At 42.4% G+C, this 16,159-nt stretch overlaps 1 protein-coding gene across 1 annotated transcript in view; it reads right to left on the reverse strand.

Annotated features, from left to right (window-relative positions):
- The window catches only part of ALPK3 (alpha kinase 3), a 55,355-nt gene that overhangs the window by 16,055 nt on the left and 23,141 nt on the right, over positions 1–16,159 (reverse strand). The window contains exon 6 of the mRNA XM_055326609.1: positions 21–2,127. Coding sequence (XP_055182584.1) covers positions 21–2,127 — 2,107 coding nt within the window. The remainder of the gene's footprint in view (positions 1–20; positions 2,128–16,159) is intronic.

Here is a 16,159-nt window from a genome sequence, read left to right on the forward strand (position 1 = left end):
CCGCCTTCCCTGTGGCTCACCTTTTAGCAAGTCTTTGGCTTTCCTGGGTTTGGCGGGAGTGTCCTGCTTGCCCTCGTCTGGGGCCAGCTCTGCGTCCACACTGCCGGCCTTGGGACTTGAGCCCAGGTCTCCTGCTGCCGGTTCCTCCTCCGCCCGGGGCACCTCCAGCATCCCTGCCTTTCTGCCCTGAGTTGGGGAGCGTTTCTCCCGCCCAGGAGTCCCCGGGGACCCGGGTGCAAGGCCCTTCCTGGGCCCCCGAGGGGAGACAGTGGGGCTCTCCCTTTCTTCAGCCTTGGCCGCCTCCCCGTCGCCCGCTGCTCTGACCTTGGGTAGAAATCTCTTCCTCCGGGCCCCCAGAGCTAGCTCCTCAGGGGTTGCTGCTGGCAGGCCTATCAGAGCCTCCCCGGGGGCCTCCTCCTGTTGGAAGGAGTCCTGGGCCCTCCTGTCTGCTGAGACTGGTCCCTGACCAGAGGCTGTCTGTCCACCTGCCTCCCCCAATGGCCCACCCACACTGCCCTCCTGGGATATCCCTGGGAACCCAGGCCCCTCGGTGGACGCCTCAGCCTCAGCCTCACCCTCACTGGATCCTCCCAAGGCCAGCCCAGGGCCCTCCTCCTCGCCCACCACAATGGCAGGAACGGTGAGGGTGCAGGGCCCAGGGCCCCGGGCTGCAGCCAGGGCCTGGCGGCCAGCCTGCACCTCACGATCCAGGAGGCCGGTGAGGCGGCGGGAAGTACAGGGGCTCAGCAGGAGGCTCTGTGCACTCTGCACCAGATGGTTGTTCTCCACACGCTCCAGGATGCGCCGGGATGTCCGGGGACTCAGACCAGCCACTTCCACGTTGGGGACCAAGGTAGGTGAGGGCCCCGGGGCCCCCGGGGCAGCTCGCTCCTGGGACTCTGCCCCTCCGCCCCCTGTTTCTGTGCTGGAGAGCTTCAGCAGCAGAAGCAGGTAGTTCTTCAGGGAGTCTATGAGGCCAGGGTCACAGCTCCGGGGGCCTGGGGGCCTCCCCTCCACATCCCGGCCCTGGGCACAGGCCCCCTCACCATCGCCTGCTGTGGTTGCTGATAGGTGATTCTGGGTAGGGGTCCCTGGCCCCAGGTGCGGTGGGGGCACCGACCTCAGAAAGGCCTGGTCCCCAGAGGGCAGGAAAGTAGCAGCACTCATGTGCTGAGAGGGCGGAGAGCTGGGCAGTGCCTCCCTGGAGCTCTTGGGCAGGCCCGGCCCAGGGAGCGAGGGCAGGATGGGCCTCTCGGGGCTCCAGCTGGCTGGGGGACAGCCACCCAGATCCATGGACAGCACTGTCCCCAGCTGCTCCTCCTTGGGGCATGGGATCAGGCCATCCTCCGGCTTGTCCTCGACCAGACCGAACCACTCAGACCCTTGGGATCTTGCCCCTCCCTGCTGCCCTGAACCATGACAGGGAGGCTGGGGTCCTGGAGGTGTGGGGCCACCAGCCGGGGCATCCAGCATAGCTGTCAGAGAGCTCCTGGGAACTGGCACTGCCGCCTCCTCAGATGTGAGCAGAAAACCAGATTCTTCTGGGACAGAGGACCCTTCTGGGGTCTGCTCAAAACACTCAATAGTCTGAGGAGACTGAGGACCCTCTGCAGGTAGCCGTTCAGGGACTCTGGACTGTGGGCTGAGGCTGGCCACGGATCCCTTCTCTGACTGACCTTTTGTGGCTATGCTCCCCTCTGACCGTGTCCCTCTGTCCTCCTGGATCCTTCCATCTTCCTGCATCCTCTCGTCTGTCTGTGTCCTTTCTGCCTGTGTCACTGCCCTTCCCTGTGCCACCACATTCTCCTGGGGACTCCTAGCTGATGCTGGACTCTCACTTTCTTTGGGCACAATGTCCACCTGTGTCTTCCTATCCACCTGTGTCCTCTGTGTTGTTTGTGTCCTGCCTCCCTGGGTCCTCCTATCCACCTGCGTCTTCCCATCTGCCTCTGTATTCTTGTTGCCTCCAGGTTTCTGGTCAGCAGATGTCCTCCGATCTTCCTGGGTGTCTGTATCCATGGGCTCAATGACACCCTGGCCTCTGGAGTTGCTGCATCCAGCAGAGACCGTATCAGCACTGTTGCTGGCCAACACAGTAGAAGCCAGGGTTGCCTGGGATTCCAGGACCTGAGAACATATGAACAAAAGCAAGAACTTGGCTACATGTACCTTAGGATCTCTTTCAACCTGGCATCCCAGGCGACTCTGACCTCATGCAGAAGTGCCCTGACGGGAATCCTGCCACCAGGTTTTCCAGGCCTGCCAGGGGTTGGGAGGCAAAGGACATGTGACAAAATCCCAAGCCCACCCATCCCAATCCCTGGTCCCACAGTCTAGATGAAGGAACATCCAGAATCCAGGTCTAGCTCTAGCCCTCTCACCTCTCCCTGAAGAAAACCTACCTTTCCTGAAAGATTCTGCTCATGTGTCATCCCACCATTTACCCCTGCCATTTGGAGGAAGGTGTCCTCTCTCCAGGGCTTCTGAGCAATAGATCTGTACCCACCCCCTTTTTTTTGGCTCTACCTACCACCAGATAGAATTATGGGTGAAATGGGAGAGAGCCAAAGAGCCTCCTGAAAATGGCCTCCATGATAGCATCCACCATTAACATTGAGTGAGTGGTAGTAATGTTATCCGATCCAAATGGAGAAGGTTAAAGTAATTAGTAATTCCACCAGTGCTGGAAAAATCAATGAAACATTACACTGTCACTCTTTTGAATACACACTAATTTGCAAAGCTCTATGCTAGGCCCCTATTTATCATACATACACTGCCTCACTTATACCTCACAACATGAAATAGTTGTGAACATTCTCTGCATTTTAGAGATAAGAATACCAGGGCACCTGGCTGGCACAGCCAGTAGAGTGTGCAACTCTTGATCTTGGGGTTGTGACTTCAAGTCCCCCATTGGGTGTAGAGATTATGTAAAAACAAAAATATTTTTTAAAAATGTTTAAAGTAATCTTAGAGATAAGAACACACCAATGTGGTCAAAAGAGAAATGCGATCATCCACTGTCACACAGTAAGTGGTATAGGTTAGCTCAGAAGCCACGTGTGTCTAGCTTCAAATCCTAGGCTCTCTGCCGTTACACTAGATGCCACCCAATCAAACATAATGAAAAGGACTTCCGGTCTAAACACAGTGGCACAAGATAGCAAGCTGCCTCTTTTTCTCCTGAACATAAACAAAACCAACAAAGTAAACAAAAATAAAAAAAAGGCAAACTCCATTATGAATGAAACTGGAGGCATAGAAAACCTACAGTCTCAAAAAAAAAAAAAGTAAAAGAAAAAACAAACACGCTGTCACAAGCAGATAGCTGAGCCCTGGGGAGCTGCTCAGGATTAAAAGCTGTGGGGAAGAGAAAAACAGTGAAACAGCTTGGCAGGTCTCAGAACACGACCGCCAAACACAGTTACTGTAGATGCAGGACTCATCCCAGTGTGATGACCCACCAAGTCCACATCTTACAAGAGCTATGGGATCATGGAGAGTCAGGTGGAAATCACACTGAAGACATTTCAGGTGGACATCCAGCGGATGCAGCCAGAGGAGAGTGCATCAGCCCATGGGCAGCATATCTCAGAAAACACTAGCAAACATATGCTACTGAAGAAACTTCCTGGGGGCAACTGGGTGGCTAAGTGGTTGAGTGTCTGCCTTCAGCTCAAATTGTGATCCTGGGGTCCCAGGATAGACTCCTGCATCAGGCTCCCCACAGGGAGCCTGCTTCTTCCTCTCCCTGTGTCTCTGCCTCTCTCTCTGTCTGTCATGAATAAATTTAAAAAAGAAAAAGAAACTTCCTGAAAATCTCTAAACTAGGAACACTGTTTCTGAACTTACAAGAATTTAGGGAATATCATTCCCATGAGCCCCACTTGAGGAAACTTCTGGAGAACATACTATGGTCAACCAAAAAGATGATTAGGGAAACCACAGCAAAATTCAAGCCAAGCATTAAATATGTATTAATTAAATAATCAAGACTAGAATCATGAGATGCCTGGGTGGCTCAGCGGTTGGGCATCTGCCTTTGACTCAGGGCGTGATCCTGGAGTCCTGGGATTGAGTTCTGCATCGGGCTCCCTGCATGGAGCCTGCTTCTCCCTCTACCTGTGTCTCTGCCTCTCTCTCTCTGTATCTCTCATGAATAAATAAATAAAATATTTTTTAAATTTTTTTTATTTACGATAGTCACAGAGAGACAGGCAGAGGGAGAAGCAGGCTCCATGCACCAGGAGCCCGACGTGGGATTCGATCCTGGGTCTCCAGGATCACGCCCTGGGCCAAAGGCAGGCGCTAAACCGCTGCGCCACCCAGGGATCCCAAATAAAATGTTTTTAAAAAGAAGACTAGAATCAAAAGGGTTTAGGGTAGCAGAGCAAAAATGTCAGTGTCCTGTGTACTGACCAGGCAGAAATGACACAACTCATACAAAAGGGGAAGGAGGTAGAAGGTGGCAAGTGGTCTAAATTCCTTGACTGTATCACCTATGCAAGCCAGGAATCAAAGATTTACTCAAAACTGAAAAACCAGGTAATAGAAATACAGGATATTGAACTACACAGAGATTATCACCTAGAAATAAAATATGGAGCTAATATGAGATAGAAAATGACAGTGGGAAAGGGGTAGTGGAAACACTGCATCATAGCCCATCATAAAAAATTAAGACATTGAACAGAGGAAATACTTAATGGTATCATATGAAACATAAAATATATATTATAAATTACCACGTACAAATATTCCCAGTTATCAGAAGAACCACATACAAAACCAAAGGAAACACATCATATAAAGAAAGACCTTAAAATATATATAATTAAGCTACATTTTAATTAAGTACAGAATTTAAAGTTACTGAATATGGAGTTTTAAATGAATGATGCCATTTATTCAAATATGGGAAAAATAAAAGTGTGGTGATGCTCAGAAGCCATCAAATAAAAGCCTGACTGGTCAAAGAATTTACTAAAAATGCTTCTCCAACATCTCTGACGACCAGTAAGATACTCTAACAGACAAAAAACCCTTGGAACCAACAAACAGCAATTAGAAATATAATAGAACACTTCTGTTAACTCCTGGTATTCTAGGATTAGGAAGCGTTAACATGGGCGTGAAATCTATAAGTTGACAAGGAAAATGCTGATTTTGCACAAGACTCATAAGAACAGAGATTTTTTGCCTTTTTTAAGATGTTATTTTTAAGTCATCTCAACACCCAACGTGCAGCTCAAACTTACAACCCAGAGATCAAGAGTCACATGCTCTACTGACTGAGCCAGCCAGGCGCCCCTAGAGCCTTTGATTAAAGGTATCTTCTCTCCCCCAACCCCAAGCCCAATCAGTCCCTGAGTCCTATCAAACCTACTTCCTCAGTGTCTCAATATCTATTCCCTTCTCTATTTCCACTGCCAACTGTCTAAACCAGGCTGCCAACAATTCTGTCTCTCCTGGACTGCTGTAAAGCCTCCCGACTGGCATCCATGACTCCAGCCTTTGCCTCTGCGTGACACTTACCCTCACTGCAGCCCAAGTGATCTTACTGAAATACAAATCCACTTGTGACACTCCCCTGCTTAAAAACCTCTCCAGGGCTTATCATCATTTACAGGATAAAGCCTAAAAGCCCAAGCCTCAAAGAGCAAAAAATTTAAAAACATTGCTGGCCAGAGTATGGGGAAACAGGTTGTCAGCACAGCCTCTATGGACGGCAGTTTGGCATATTTTAATAAAACTAAAAACACTTATACTCTTTGACCTAATAGTTCCAATACGAGGAATTTGTCCTCTAGATATATTTCCACGTGTAAATGGACTTACATACAAGGATAGTCACTGCAGCACAGTTTATAACAGTGAAAGACTAGAAATTACCCAAATTCTATCAACACAGAATTGATCCAGTGAATTACAGTACATCCATATTCCAAATAAATAAAATAAATATCCAAATAGGAAAGCAACGTGTGGATAGAAAGTATAACATGCAACCTTTGTGTAGCAAATATACAGACACACACATATTTCCAAACAAAGGGAAACTAGTTTTGGAAGTATGCCCAAGAAACTAGTTCTGGCAACTGATTTCAGGAGGAGAAATTGGGTTCAGGAGGAGGGTGCAGTTGAGGAAGACAATATTCTCCATATACCTTTTCTACTTTTTAAATTTTATACCATGTGCACATGACATATACCAACAATTTTCAATTTAAAGTGAAAATAAGTAATTTAAATCTTGTGTGATCAACAAAGCCCATCCTTCAACAAGGGTCCCAGGTCTCTCTTTCCAGGTTCACCTCTTGGGTTCCTCTGTCCACCCCCACTAAGTTACTATAGTGACCACTATGTTATTTTATTACTACTCTGTTATTTTCTCTCTGCTGGACAGTCTCAGCCTTCTCCTTGGTCAACTGAAAGACTCCTTCTCATCTTTGAGGATCTCACCCATGTTTTCTTCTTTTCTTGGAAAAGTTCTGAGTCTCCTTCACCCCCCACCCAAAAACATTAGTGGCTTCCTACCCTATGCACCCACAGCAAATGTACCTACCTGTATTGGTAAACACTCATTCTGTGTGGTAGTTATTTGTCTCATGCATGTGGCACCTCCTAATGTGTAAACTCTTCTCCTCCAAAGAGGTGGACCTAACACAGATCCAGGGTTAAAGGTGGTACTAGGTAACTACATGGTGAATGATCAATTGAGTACTTTCCATACACTTCTGTAAAGGCTGACCTCTCTAAACACTCTGGTGTGTGTGTATGTCTACATCAGGAACTGCGTGGAGATATGAGGACGGCCAAGTATTTCTTTAAAATAACCATGGTGCGAGCAGGGGTGAACCCTGCTGGTTCAGTGTGAGTTTCTTTCTTTCTTTCTTTCTTTCTTTCTTTCTTTCTTTCTTTCTTTCTTTCTTTCTTCTTCTTTCTTTCTTTCTTTCTTTCTTTCTCTTTCTTTCTTTCTTTCTTTCTTTCTTTCTTTCTTTCTTTCTTTCTTTCTTTCTTTCTTTCTTTCTTTCTTTCTTTCTTTCTTCTTCTTTTTCCCAGTGTGAGCTTTTTCACCACAAAGAACAGCAATATATTTAATTTTCCATCCTGTCTTACTGTCTTCCTCATAAATTCTCAGAGACTAAGAACACAGTCTGATTCACCTTTGCATCCTGCACAGGCCTGAGCACATAGATTCCAGGAATCAACTACTGACTGACAAGTACTATGGCTTCTAACTCTCAAGGCGGGACATGGTCCTGGAGTGTTGCTTTGGGAAACCAGGGGACAAAACCAGGAGTTTAACAGGAATGGTGAGGACAGTGCCTAGGACCTGGAATCTCCTTCCTCTGAAACCCAGACCCAGGGCTGATACGGAGGCTCTATTATCTTTAAATGTTTGGTAGAATTGTCAATAAAACTATCTGGCCAGAAAGATTTCCTTTGTGGATGATTTTTAACTACAAATTTTATTTCTGTAACAACTATAGGATTATTCAATTTATCTCATTGTTTGCAAGAGTTTGGTACTTTGTAGTTTTTAAAGAATTGGCCTATTTCATCTAAGTTGTTGAACTAAATGCATAGTTTTTCATGATGGTCCTTTATTACCCTTTTAATACTTGCAGAGTCTCTAGCGATATTATCTTTCATTCCTTTTTTTAAAAAATCTTTTTTAAAAGATTTATTTATTGGGACACCTGGGTGATTCAGTGGTTGAGCGTCACCCTTTGGCTCAGGTCATGATCCCGGGGTCCGAGTATCGAGTCCCACTTTGGGCTCCTTACAGGGATCCTGCTTCTCCCTCTGCCTATATCTCTGCCTCTCTCTTTCTGTGTCTCTCCTGGACAAATAAAATATTTTAATAAATAAATAAAAATAAAATATTTATTTGTTTGTTTCAGAGGGTTAAGAGAGAAAGCACAAGTAGGAGGGAGGGACAGGGGGGAAGAATCTTCAAGCAGACCCCCCATTGAGTGCAGAGCCAGCCACAGGGCTTGATTCCACGACCCAGGAGATCATGAACTGAGCCAAAACCAAGAGTCAGACATCCGACTGAGCTACCCAGGCACCTCTAAAAATCTTTCTTGAGGTATAATTGACAAAAATTGTATAATTTAAGGTTTACAACTTGATGTTTTGATATACCTATGTATACTGTGAAATCATCAACATGATTAAGCCCTTCTTTCATCCTTAATGCTAGTCATTTGTGTCTTGTCTCATTTTTTTTCCTTTGAGTCTTGCTAGGGGTTAATCAATATTACTGATTTCTTTTTTCAAATAACCAGATTTCAATTTAATTTGCGTTCTCCATAGTTTTTCTGTTCTCAGTGTCATTGTTTTCTGCTCTTTTCATTATTATGTCCTTCCTTCTCCTTGTTTTGGATTTATTTTGCTCTTTCCTTTTCTGGTTTCTCAACATGGGAGCTTAGATTATGGACTTCAGACCTTTCTTCTTTTTTTTTTTTTTTAATTTTTATTTATTTATGATAGTCACACAGAGAGAGAGAGAGAGGCAGAGACACAGGCAGAGGGAGAAGCAGGCTCCATGCACCGGGAGCCCGACGTGGGATTCAATCCCAGGTCTCCAGGATCGCGCCCTGGGCCAAAGGCAGGCGCCAAACCGCTGCGCCACCCAGGGATCCCCTTTCTTCTTTTTTTAATATAAATATTTTAATGCTATAACTTTTATTCAAAATATTTATCAGCATCCAAAATTTTGATGTGTTGTATTTTAATTTTCATTTAGTTAAAAATATTTTCCAACTGCCCTTAAGACTTTCCTCTTTGACCTATCAGAGAGTATTATAAATATTTTAAAGTATTTGGAGACTTTCCTATTATATTTTTTCATGAATTTGTAGCTTAAGTCCATTTTGGTCAGAAAACATACTTCGTGTAATTTCAATTATTTTATGTTTTTTAAAATTTGTTTATGACCTAAGATATTATCTCTTTTGGTGAATGTTTTACACGCACTTGAAAAGAACAAGTATTCTGGGGTTGTTACATGGAGTATCCTATGCATGTGTTAGGCCCAGTTGGTTGATAATGCTGTTTAGCTCTTTTCTATTCTTATTCTTACTGATTTTCAGTTTATTAGCTCAAGATGTTACTGAAAGAATGTCAAAGTGTCCAGCTATAATGGCTGATTTGTCTGTTTCTCCTTCCAGTTCTTCATCTATTTTGAAGCTCGTTGTTAGAGGCAAACACATTTTTTTTATTATGTTTTCTTAAGTGGATCCTTTTCTTATTATATAATTCACAATTTTGCGCTGGTAATTTTCTTTGCCCTGGAGTCTACATTGTCTGAAATTAATATGGTCACTCCAGTTTTCAATTGAATAGCGTTTGTATAGTGTATATTTTCTATCACTTTACTTTTGACCTACCTATAATATCATAGTTGAAATCAATTTCTTATAAAAAGCATAGAGTTAAGAATGGTTTTTGAATCATTATCACAATCTCTTTTTTTTTAAGATTTTATTTATTTATTCACGAGAGACACAGAGAGAGAAGTAGAGACATAGGCAAAAGAAGTGTCCTCTCAGGGAGCCCGATGTGGGACTCGATCCCTAGATCTGGGATCGGGACCCCAGATGAAGGCAGACGCTCAACTGCTGAGCCACCCAGGCATCCCCATCCCCACACTCACAATCTCTTGTGTGTTCAGACCATTTATATTTAATATAATTATTTATATGTTTGCATTTAGGTCAATTATTTTATTATTTGTTTTCTATTCGTTTCCTGTTTTTTCCTTCCTCTGTTTCCCCTTTCCTATCTTCTTTTAGTTTATTTGAACATTTTTAGTATTCCATTTTAATCTATATATTGTGATTTTTATTATATTTCTTTGTATAGTACTTTAATTGTTGCTTGAGGGCTTACTATATATACTTAACTTCCTGCAGTCTATTTGGAGTCAATATTTTACCTCTTCAACTGAAACATAGTAATTTTAGGTCTCTTTATCCTCTCCCCTTTATGTTGCATGTTTACCAAGATATTTACCATCTCTGTAGTTCTTCCTTCATTCCTGATGATACAAGTTCCCTTCTGGTATCATTTCCCTTCTAGAGGAAAAATGTACTTTAGCAATTCTTTCAGAACAGGTCTGCCAGTGATTTATCCTGAGTTTTCCTTTATCTGGTAATGTCTTTACTTCACCTTCATTACTGAAAGGCATTTTTGCTGAATGTAGACTTATAGATTGAAAGATCTTTTCTGTTAGCATGTCTATTATTCCACTTCCTTTTGACCTCCATTGTTTTGAATGAGAAATCTGCAGTCATTTGAATCATTGCTTTCCTATAATGTATTGTCACTGACTATTTTCAAGAGTTTTGTGTTGTCTTTAGTTCTCAGCAATTTGATTATTGTTTTTTGGCATGAAATTCTGCAGCCATATCTTATTTGGGATTGCTGAATTTCTTGTCTGTAGGTTTGTGTCTTTTGCCAATTTTGAGAAGTTTTCAGCCATTATTTATTTATATATTGTTTTCTGCATCATACTCTTCTCTACTTCTGGGTCTCCAATGACACAAACATTTGATATTTTGATTCTATACCACAGGTCCCTGAAGCTCTGTTTATTTATTTTTCCTAATTTTTTATTTTCCCTTATTCTGATTGAATAATTTCTATTGATCTATCTTTAAGTTTACTGACATTTTCCTGTCACCTTCATTCTGCTATTGTGCCTAGCCAGGAAGTGTTTTTATTTCAATTATTGCATTTTTCAGTTCTGAAATTAAAATTTAATTCTTTATGGGATCCCTGGGTGGTGCAGCGGTTTGGCGCCTGCCTTTGGCCCAGGGCGCGATCCTGGAGACCCGGGATCGAATCCCACGTCGGGCTCCCGGTGCATGGAGCCTGCTTCTCCCTCTGCCTATGTCTCTGCCTCTCTCTCTTTCTCTCTCTGTGACTATCATAAATAAATAAAAATTTAAAAAAATTTAATTCTTTATATTTTGCATTTCTTTGCAGAGACTTTCTATGTTTCCATTTATTTCCAGAGTGTTTACCCTTACATTTTAAAAAAGATTTTGTTTATTTATTTGAGAGACAGAGAGAGTGAGCATGGAGGGGCAGAGGGAGGAGAGCAGACCCCCCCATGGAGCAGGAAGCCTGAGGCAGAGTTTGATCACAGGACCTGGAGATCATGACCTGAACCAAATGCAGACACGCAAATTACTGAGCCACTCAGACACCCTTACCCTTATATTTTCTCACATTTTTATAGTATCTGATTTTAAGCCAGGTAATTCCAACATCTTTAGCTATTTTCCCATACAAGTTGAGATTTCCTGATTTTTCACATGTTAGGTAATTATTATTGTATCTAGACCTTTTGAATATCATGAGGTCACTTTTCAAAGACTTTGCAGTGCTATTCATATCTGTCCAGTGTATATGCACCCATGGGCCAGTCTGGGACCTAGAGGATGGTCTTTAAATTCCATTCTCAAATTTTTTGATACACTGTGCAGAACCAGATCCATGCATGCATGAATAGCTTCAAAACAAGCCCAGGAATTTATAAATAGCTTAGGAAGTCACTTTCTCAAATGTTCCTTCTCCATGATCTCCCCTGTACTTTCTGGGTTCATAGGACTCCCTTCTTCAGTCCTCTGCCCAGATAGCTGGGGTTTCATACTCTGTAACATACTTTCACACATGAACCTGTGTCCTAAGCCAAGGAAGAGACCCAAAAGAGAGAAAATTTTGAAAGTAACAGGAATTCATCCTACCCTCTTGGGGACCACAACTTCTCTGAATGGAGGGAAAGATTCCCCATCCTCAAAGTTTGACACCTGTGGACATTGCTGCCAACACCAGAAGATTCCTTTCCTTGTCCTCAAGTCTGATGTAGAGTAGAAGACTTCTTCTGAAGTAAAGCCAATGCTTACTTCTGAATTTCTGATTACATTAAGACCAGCCCAATAGAATATTAGATCTAAAAAACAAACAAACTGGTAAACACTCCTGGTTCTGGGGTACTTTGAAGTCTGGTCTTCTTCCCCAGTCTGCCTACTATTTGCTTATCAAAGTCATCAAATAGCTGCACCATGCATTTTGCCCAAGTTTTTAGCTGCATTCAATGAGAGATATAGGGTGAGTGGTTTTGCCCCATCTTATCCAGAACTGAAAATGTTATAACCATAACAACTAGCTTCATACTGCCTATTGTATTTTTCAGTTCTAGAGTTCCAGTTGGTTGATTTTTAAGTCTATCTCACTTTCTATAGCTTCTAGTTCTCTGAAATTTTCAATCTTTTTACTTTCTTTGAATACAGGAAAGTTTAGTTTTCATACTTCCAAAGGTGGAACCCCTAAGGACACATTTATATTGTCTGCTGTTTTGTTACTTCTTTTTCATGTTTTCCTCTCAGAGCGCTTCTTATCTTCACTTGAATGCCAAATATTATATTTGAAATGCTTTTTAAAAATTATTTGAAGGTTAAAGTCATGTTATCATCCTCCAGATGATTTTTGCTTCTTCCAGGTGCTTGGGGCACCAAGTATCTTGAATCACCTTAACCTAACTTCAGGGACTGAGATATTTCTTAGTCATCCGGGCAACTCAAGATAAGCCTCAGTCCCAGGGTACTTTGCTTCTGGCTCACTACTTCTTCAGGATCCCAACCTGAAGATCAGGGGTTTACCAGGGCTACTACTCTTAGACCATAGACTCCAATCTTTGCTCCCTAGTCCCACAAGGCTATCTAAAACACTGCTGAGTCTCTCATTCTCCTCTTCTGGAGTAGCAAATAGACACAGGATAAAAGTTATGCCAAATATTGGGCTCACCATTCTGGATTTCCATCTCCTTCCATATTCTGGACTAATAACTCTTCACCTTGTCCTTTACTAGTTGTCCTCTATAGGAAGTTGGTCTGAACAACCTAACCTAGCACTACTGGAAGCTTATATTCAATAAATGTTAGTTCTCCCCCCTTTCTGTCTCACCCCCAAGCCTGGATGATGTTACAGTTAATGCTAAACAAACCAAAGCAGAGCACAAGATATGGAAGAGAAGAAAAAGTGTTAAGAAGCTTTAAGAGCATCTGGGCATTACGACTAGGACAGGTAGGTTTGCATTCCTCGTCTAGCCCAACACCTTACTTTTGCTTCATGCTCCGTGTCCTTCCCAGAATGTTTTCCTTCCTCTCTACCACCTATTTTTCAAACTGGGGATATTATGGGCATTTTTCTATATTAAAACAACAATAATAATTTCTATTTGATGTTTTTCTACTATGATATTTCCAGTAATGAATCCTGTACATGCTACCAGCCAGTCTGGCCACTTCCCAGATCCCTTCCCTAGCAACTATGGACCACCCTACTCTCTTTCCCTGGAAACCTACAGCAGTAAACATTCACCACACCCTCTCTGTACTTAGGGTTTGGTGTAAGTCTAATCTCCTAGATTCACTATATAATTCCCTAAGGATCATGTCTCTCCTCAAGCCCTCTTCCCTTCAACAGCTCTCAGAAAATGCTTATATTCATGTGTTCTCTGAAAACAGAAGATCCCTTATTTGGGAGTGGAGTTACCAAATGGCAGGATGATCATCCTCAAGACTTATAGGTTTTCCCAAGAAGAGACACTCAGAGGTCTCAAGGCATTCAGCGGAGCTCTCTCATGTGTACACTGTCCCCCGCAAGGATGTGGGTGGATGGGGCATTCCACCATGTCCCCACAGTTGTACCTTAGCTCCAGAGATCTGAGCCAGTCTCAGAGAAGATCTTGGCCTAGAGCACTAAAAGCAGCATTTGAGGGCACTGATGGCCAGTTCCCCACTCATTAAGTACCTTCAGGGAAGATCACTTCTGCCCAGGGAGAGAGCTGTCTGCACAACATTTCTGGGCTTAAGAGGGGAGGAGGGTGTCTGGATATTCTCAACAACCCCAACATCTGCTCCTCATCCATAGCCAATATGGAAGCCTAATTTGAACTGCTGGAGACATCCATTATTTCCAGGAAAGGAAATCAAGACAGAGTCGAAGAGCAGCGGCATCATGTCCCACAGGCAGAGATACTTCAAGTACTGGACACTAAAAAGAGACGTGCTGGGCCCATATAAAAAAACAACAAGAACTTAAAAAGAGATATGAAAGGAGGATTAAATAATAGAAATGAATACCATGCTGTCAGACAAGAAAGCTAAATATTAAGATATGGGTTTTTCCAAATTAATTCTTATACTTATTCTAATCCTAACCAGAACACCAGTGATATAGAGACAGCACATTAGTGGTTGTCTGGGTCTGGGTGGGAATAAGGATGAACTGCAAAAAGGAACACGGATCTTTCTAGGGTGATGGAAATGTTCAAAAACTAGATTTTGGTAATGCCTGAATAACTCTAAATTGTGTACATTAAATTGCACATTTGAAAGAGGTGAATGTTATGGTATATATATAATATATACATATATAATATGTATATATATTATGCCTCCATAAAACTGTTTAAAACATATATCTAGCAAGTTTTACTAAAATATCATTCCAAATACAAATCGGACTTCAGTTTTCCATGAAAATATTTAACAGGTGTATGATCTTATTAAAAATAGCTTACCACTTTTTTTTTAATGTGATTTTTTAAAGTGGTAAATAGGGCAGCCCAGGTGGCTCAGCGGTTTAGCACCGCCTTCAGCCCAGGGCCTGATCTTGGAGACCCGGGATCAAGTCCCACGTTGGGCTCCCTGCATGGAGCCTGCCTCTCCCTCTACCTCTCTCTCTCTCTCTCTCTCTCTCTCTCTGTGTGTGTGTGTGTGTCTCTCTTGGATGAATGAATAAAATCTTTTTAAAAAGTAAAAAATAAAGTGGTAAATATAAAGGTACAAGGTAAACAAAACAAAACAGTGATATCTAAAAGTTTAAAGAATTTCAAACAATGATTTTTAAATTTCCCTACAAAAAATTTTTTTAAATAAAGTTTCCCTACAGGAATAAACAAGAGAAAATAGCAAAGAAAAATTTTAAAAGAAGCCTAAGAGGATTGGTCTGCCAGAAATTAAACTACAGTCATTAAAACAAGGTTATTCTGTTGTAAGAATCAATAAAATCAGATTAATGGATTATGATGGGTATACATAGGAACTAAAATAGGCTTCAGTGTGCCTCTGGACCTCGTGGTGGGCAGAGGGAAGGGGTGCTTCACAGACCATAGGGAGGGGCTGCCTTTTCCACGGAGAGAATTTCCATGGTAAAATTAGTATATAAAGAAAGAATCACAAACTAATATCTAAGAGTTAAATATTCCACAAATGATTTTGAAGGAAATTACCTACTTAATTAACCAAAAATTGAGCTGGAAACTAATGCTATACTATCTACTCAAATCAATTTCAGGTTAATTTTAAAGTCAAATTAAGAAAATCAAATAACAAAAATTTATTTTAAAAATGTAGATTAAGACTTAACAACCCTTAGAATAGGGAAGGATAGCATAAACTATGGAAGGAATGGTTAAAATATACATATTGGGGCACCTTATACAACTATTAAAGTTAATTTTTAGAAACTACAAGAAAATGCTCATGAAATAATGAGAAGTGAAGAAAGTAGGATATCAAAACTGAATCAGAAGCACTGCACACACACTAAATTTTTAAAATAATAAAACTGCATATACAGAAAGATTGGTAGACACTTCACAATGCTTTTCGATGCTAGAATTATAGGTGAACTGCTACTTTCCCCCACTGAATTGTTTAGGGTTACCCCCCATATTTTTCACCATGAGCATGGGTTTCTTTCATCATCAGAAAAATAGGATTTTTTTAAACATGTAGTAGAATGAGAATATGAAAAATCAACAAAATTCAGCCACTAACAAGCAGCAGCTTCAACATACACATAGATGTTAAATGCATTGTTCACATAAGTGATCTCTTTCCCAATCTTCTAAGTAGAGGAATATAAAAGCCACACCAGCATCTTGTAGGACTGGTGGAACTATGCAGGCAGCCTCTCCTGCGCCTGCCCGCCCTCCCCCGCCACCAGAGGCAAGGAGGGCCCTGCCAGGAAGCAGGCGAAGCAGTCGGCTGTCTGTCCCCACTGCTGTGGGCACTGAGGCCACCATCATCAGACTTGGCTGCTGGCCCAGTCACTTCCCAAATGGGCTCCC

This window comes from Nyctereutes procyonoides, unplaced genomic scaffold (assembly GCF_905146905.1).
Source record: "Nyctereutes procyonoides isolate TBG_1078 unplaced genomic scaffold, NYPRO_anot_genome, whole genome shotgun sequence".
Lineage (NCBI taxonomy): Eukaryota > Metazoa > Chordata > Mammalia > Carnivora > Canidae > Nyctereutes > Nyctereutes procyonoides.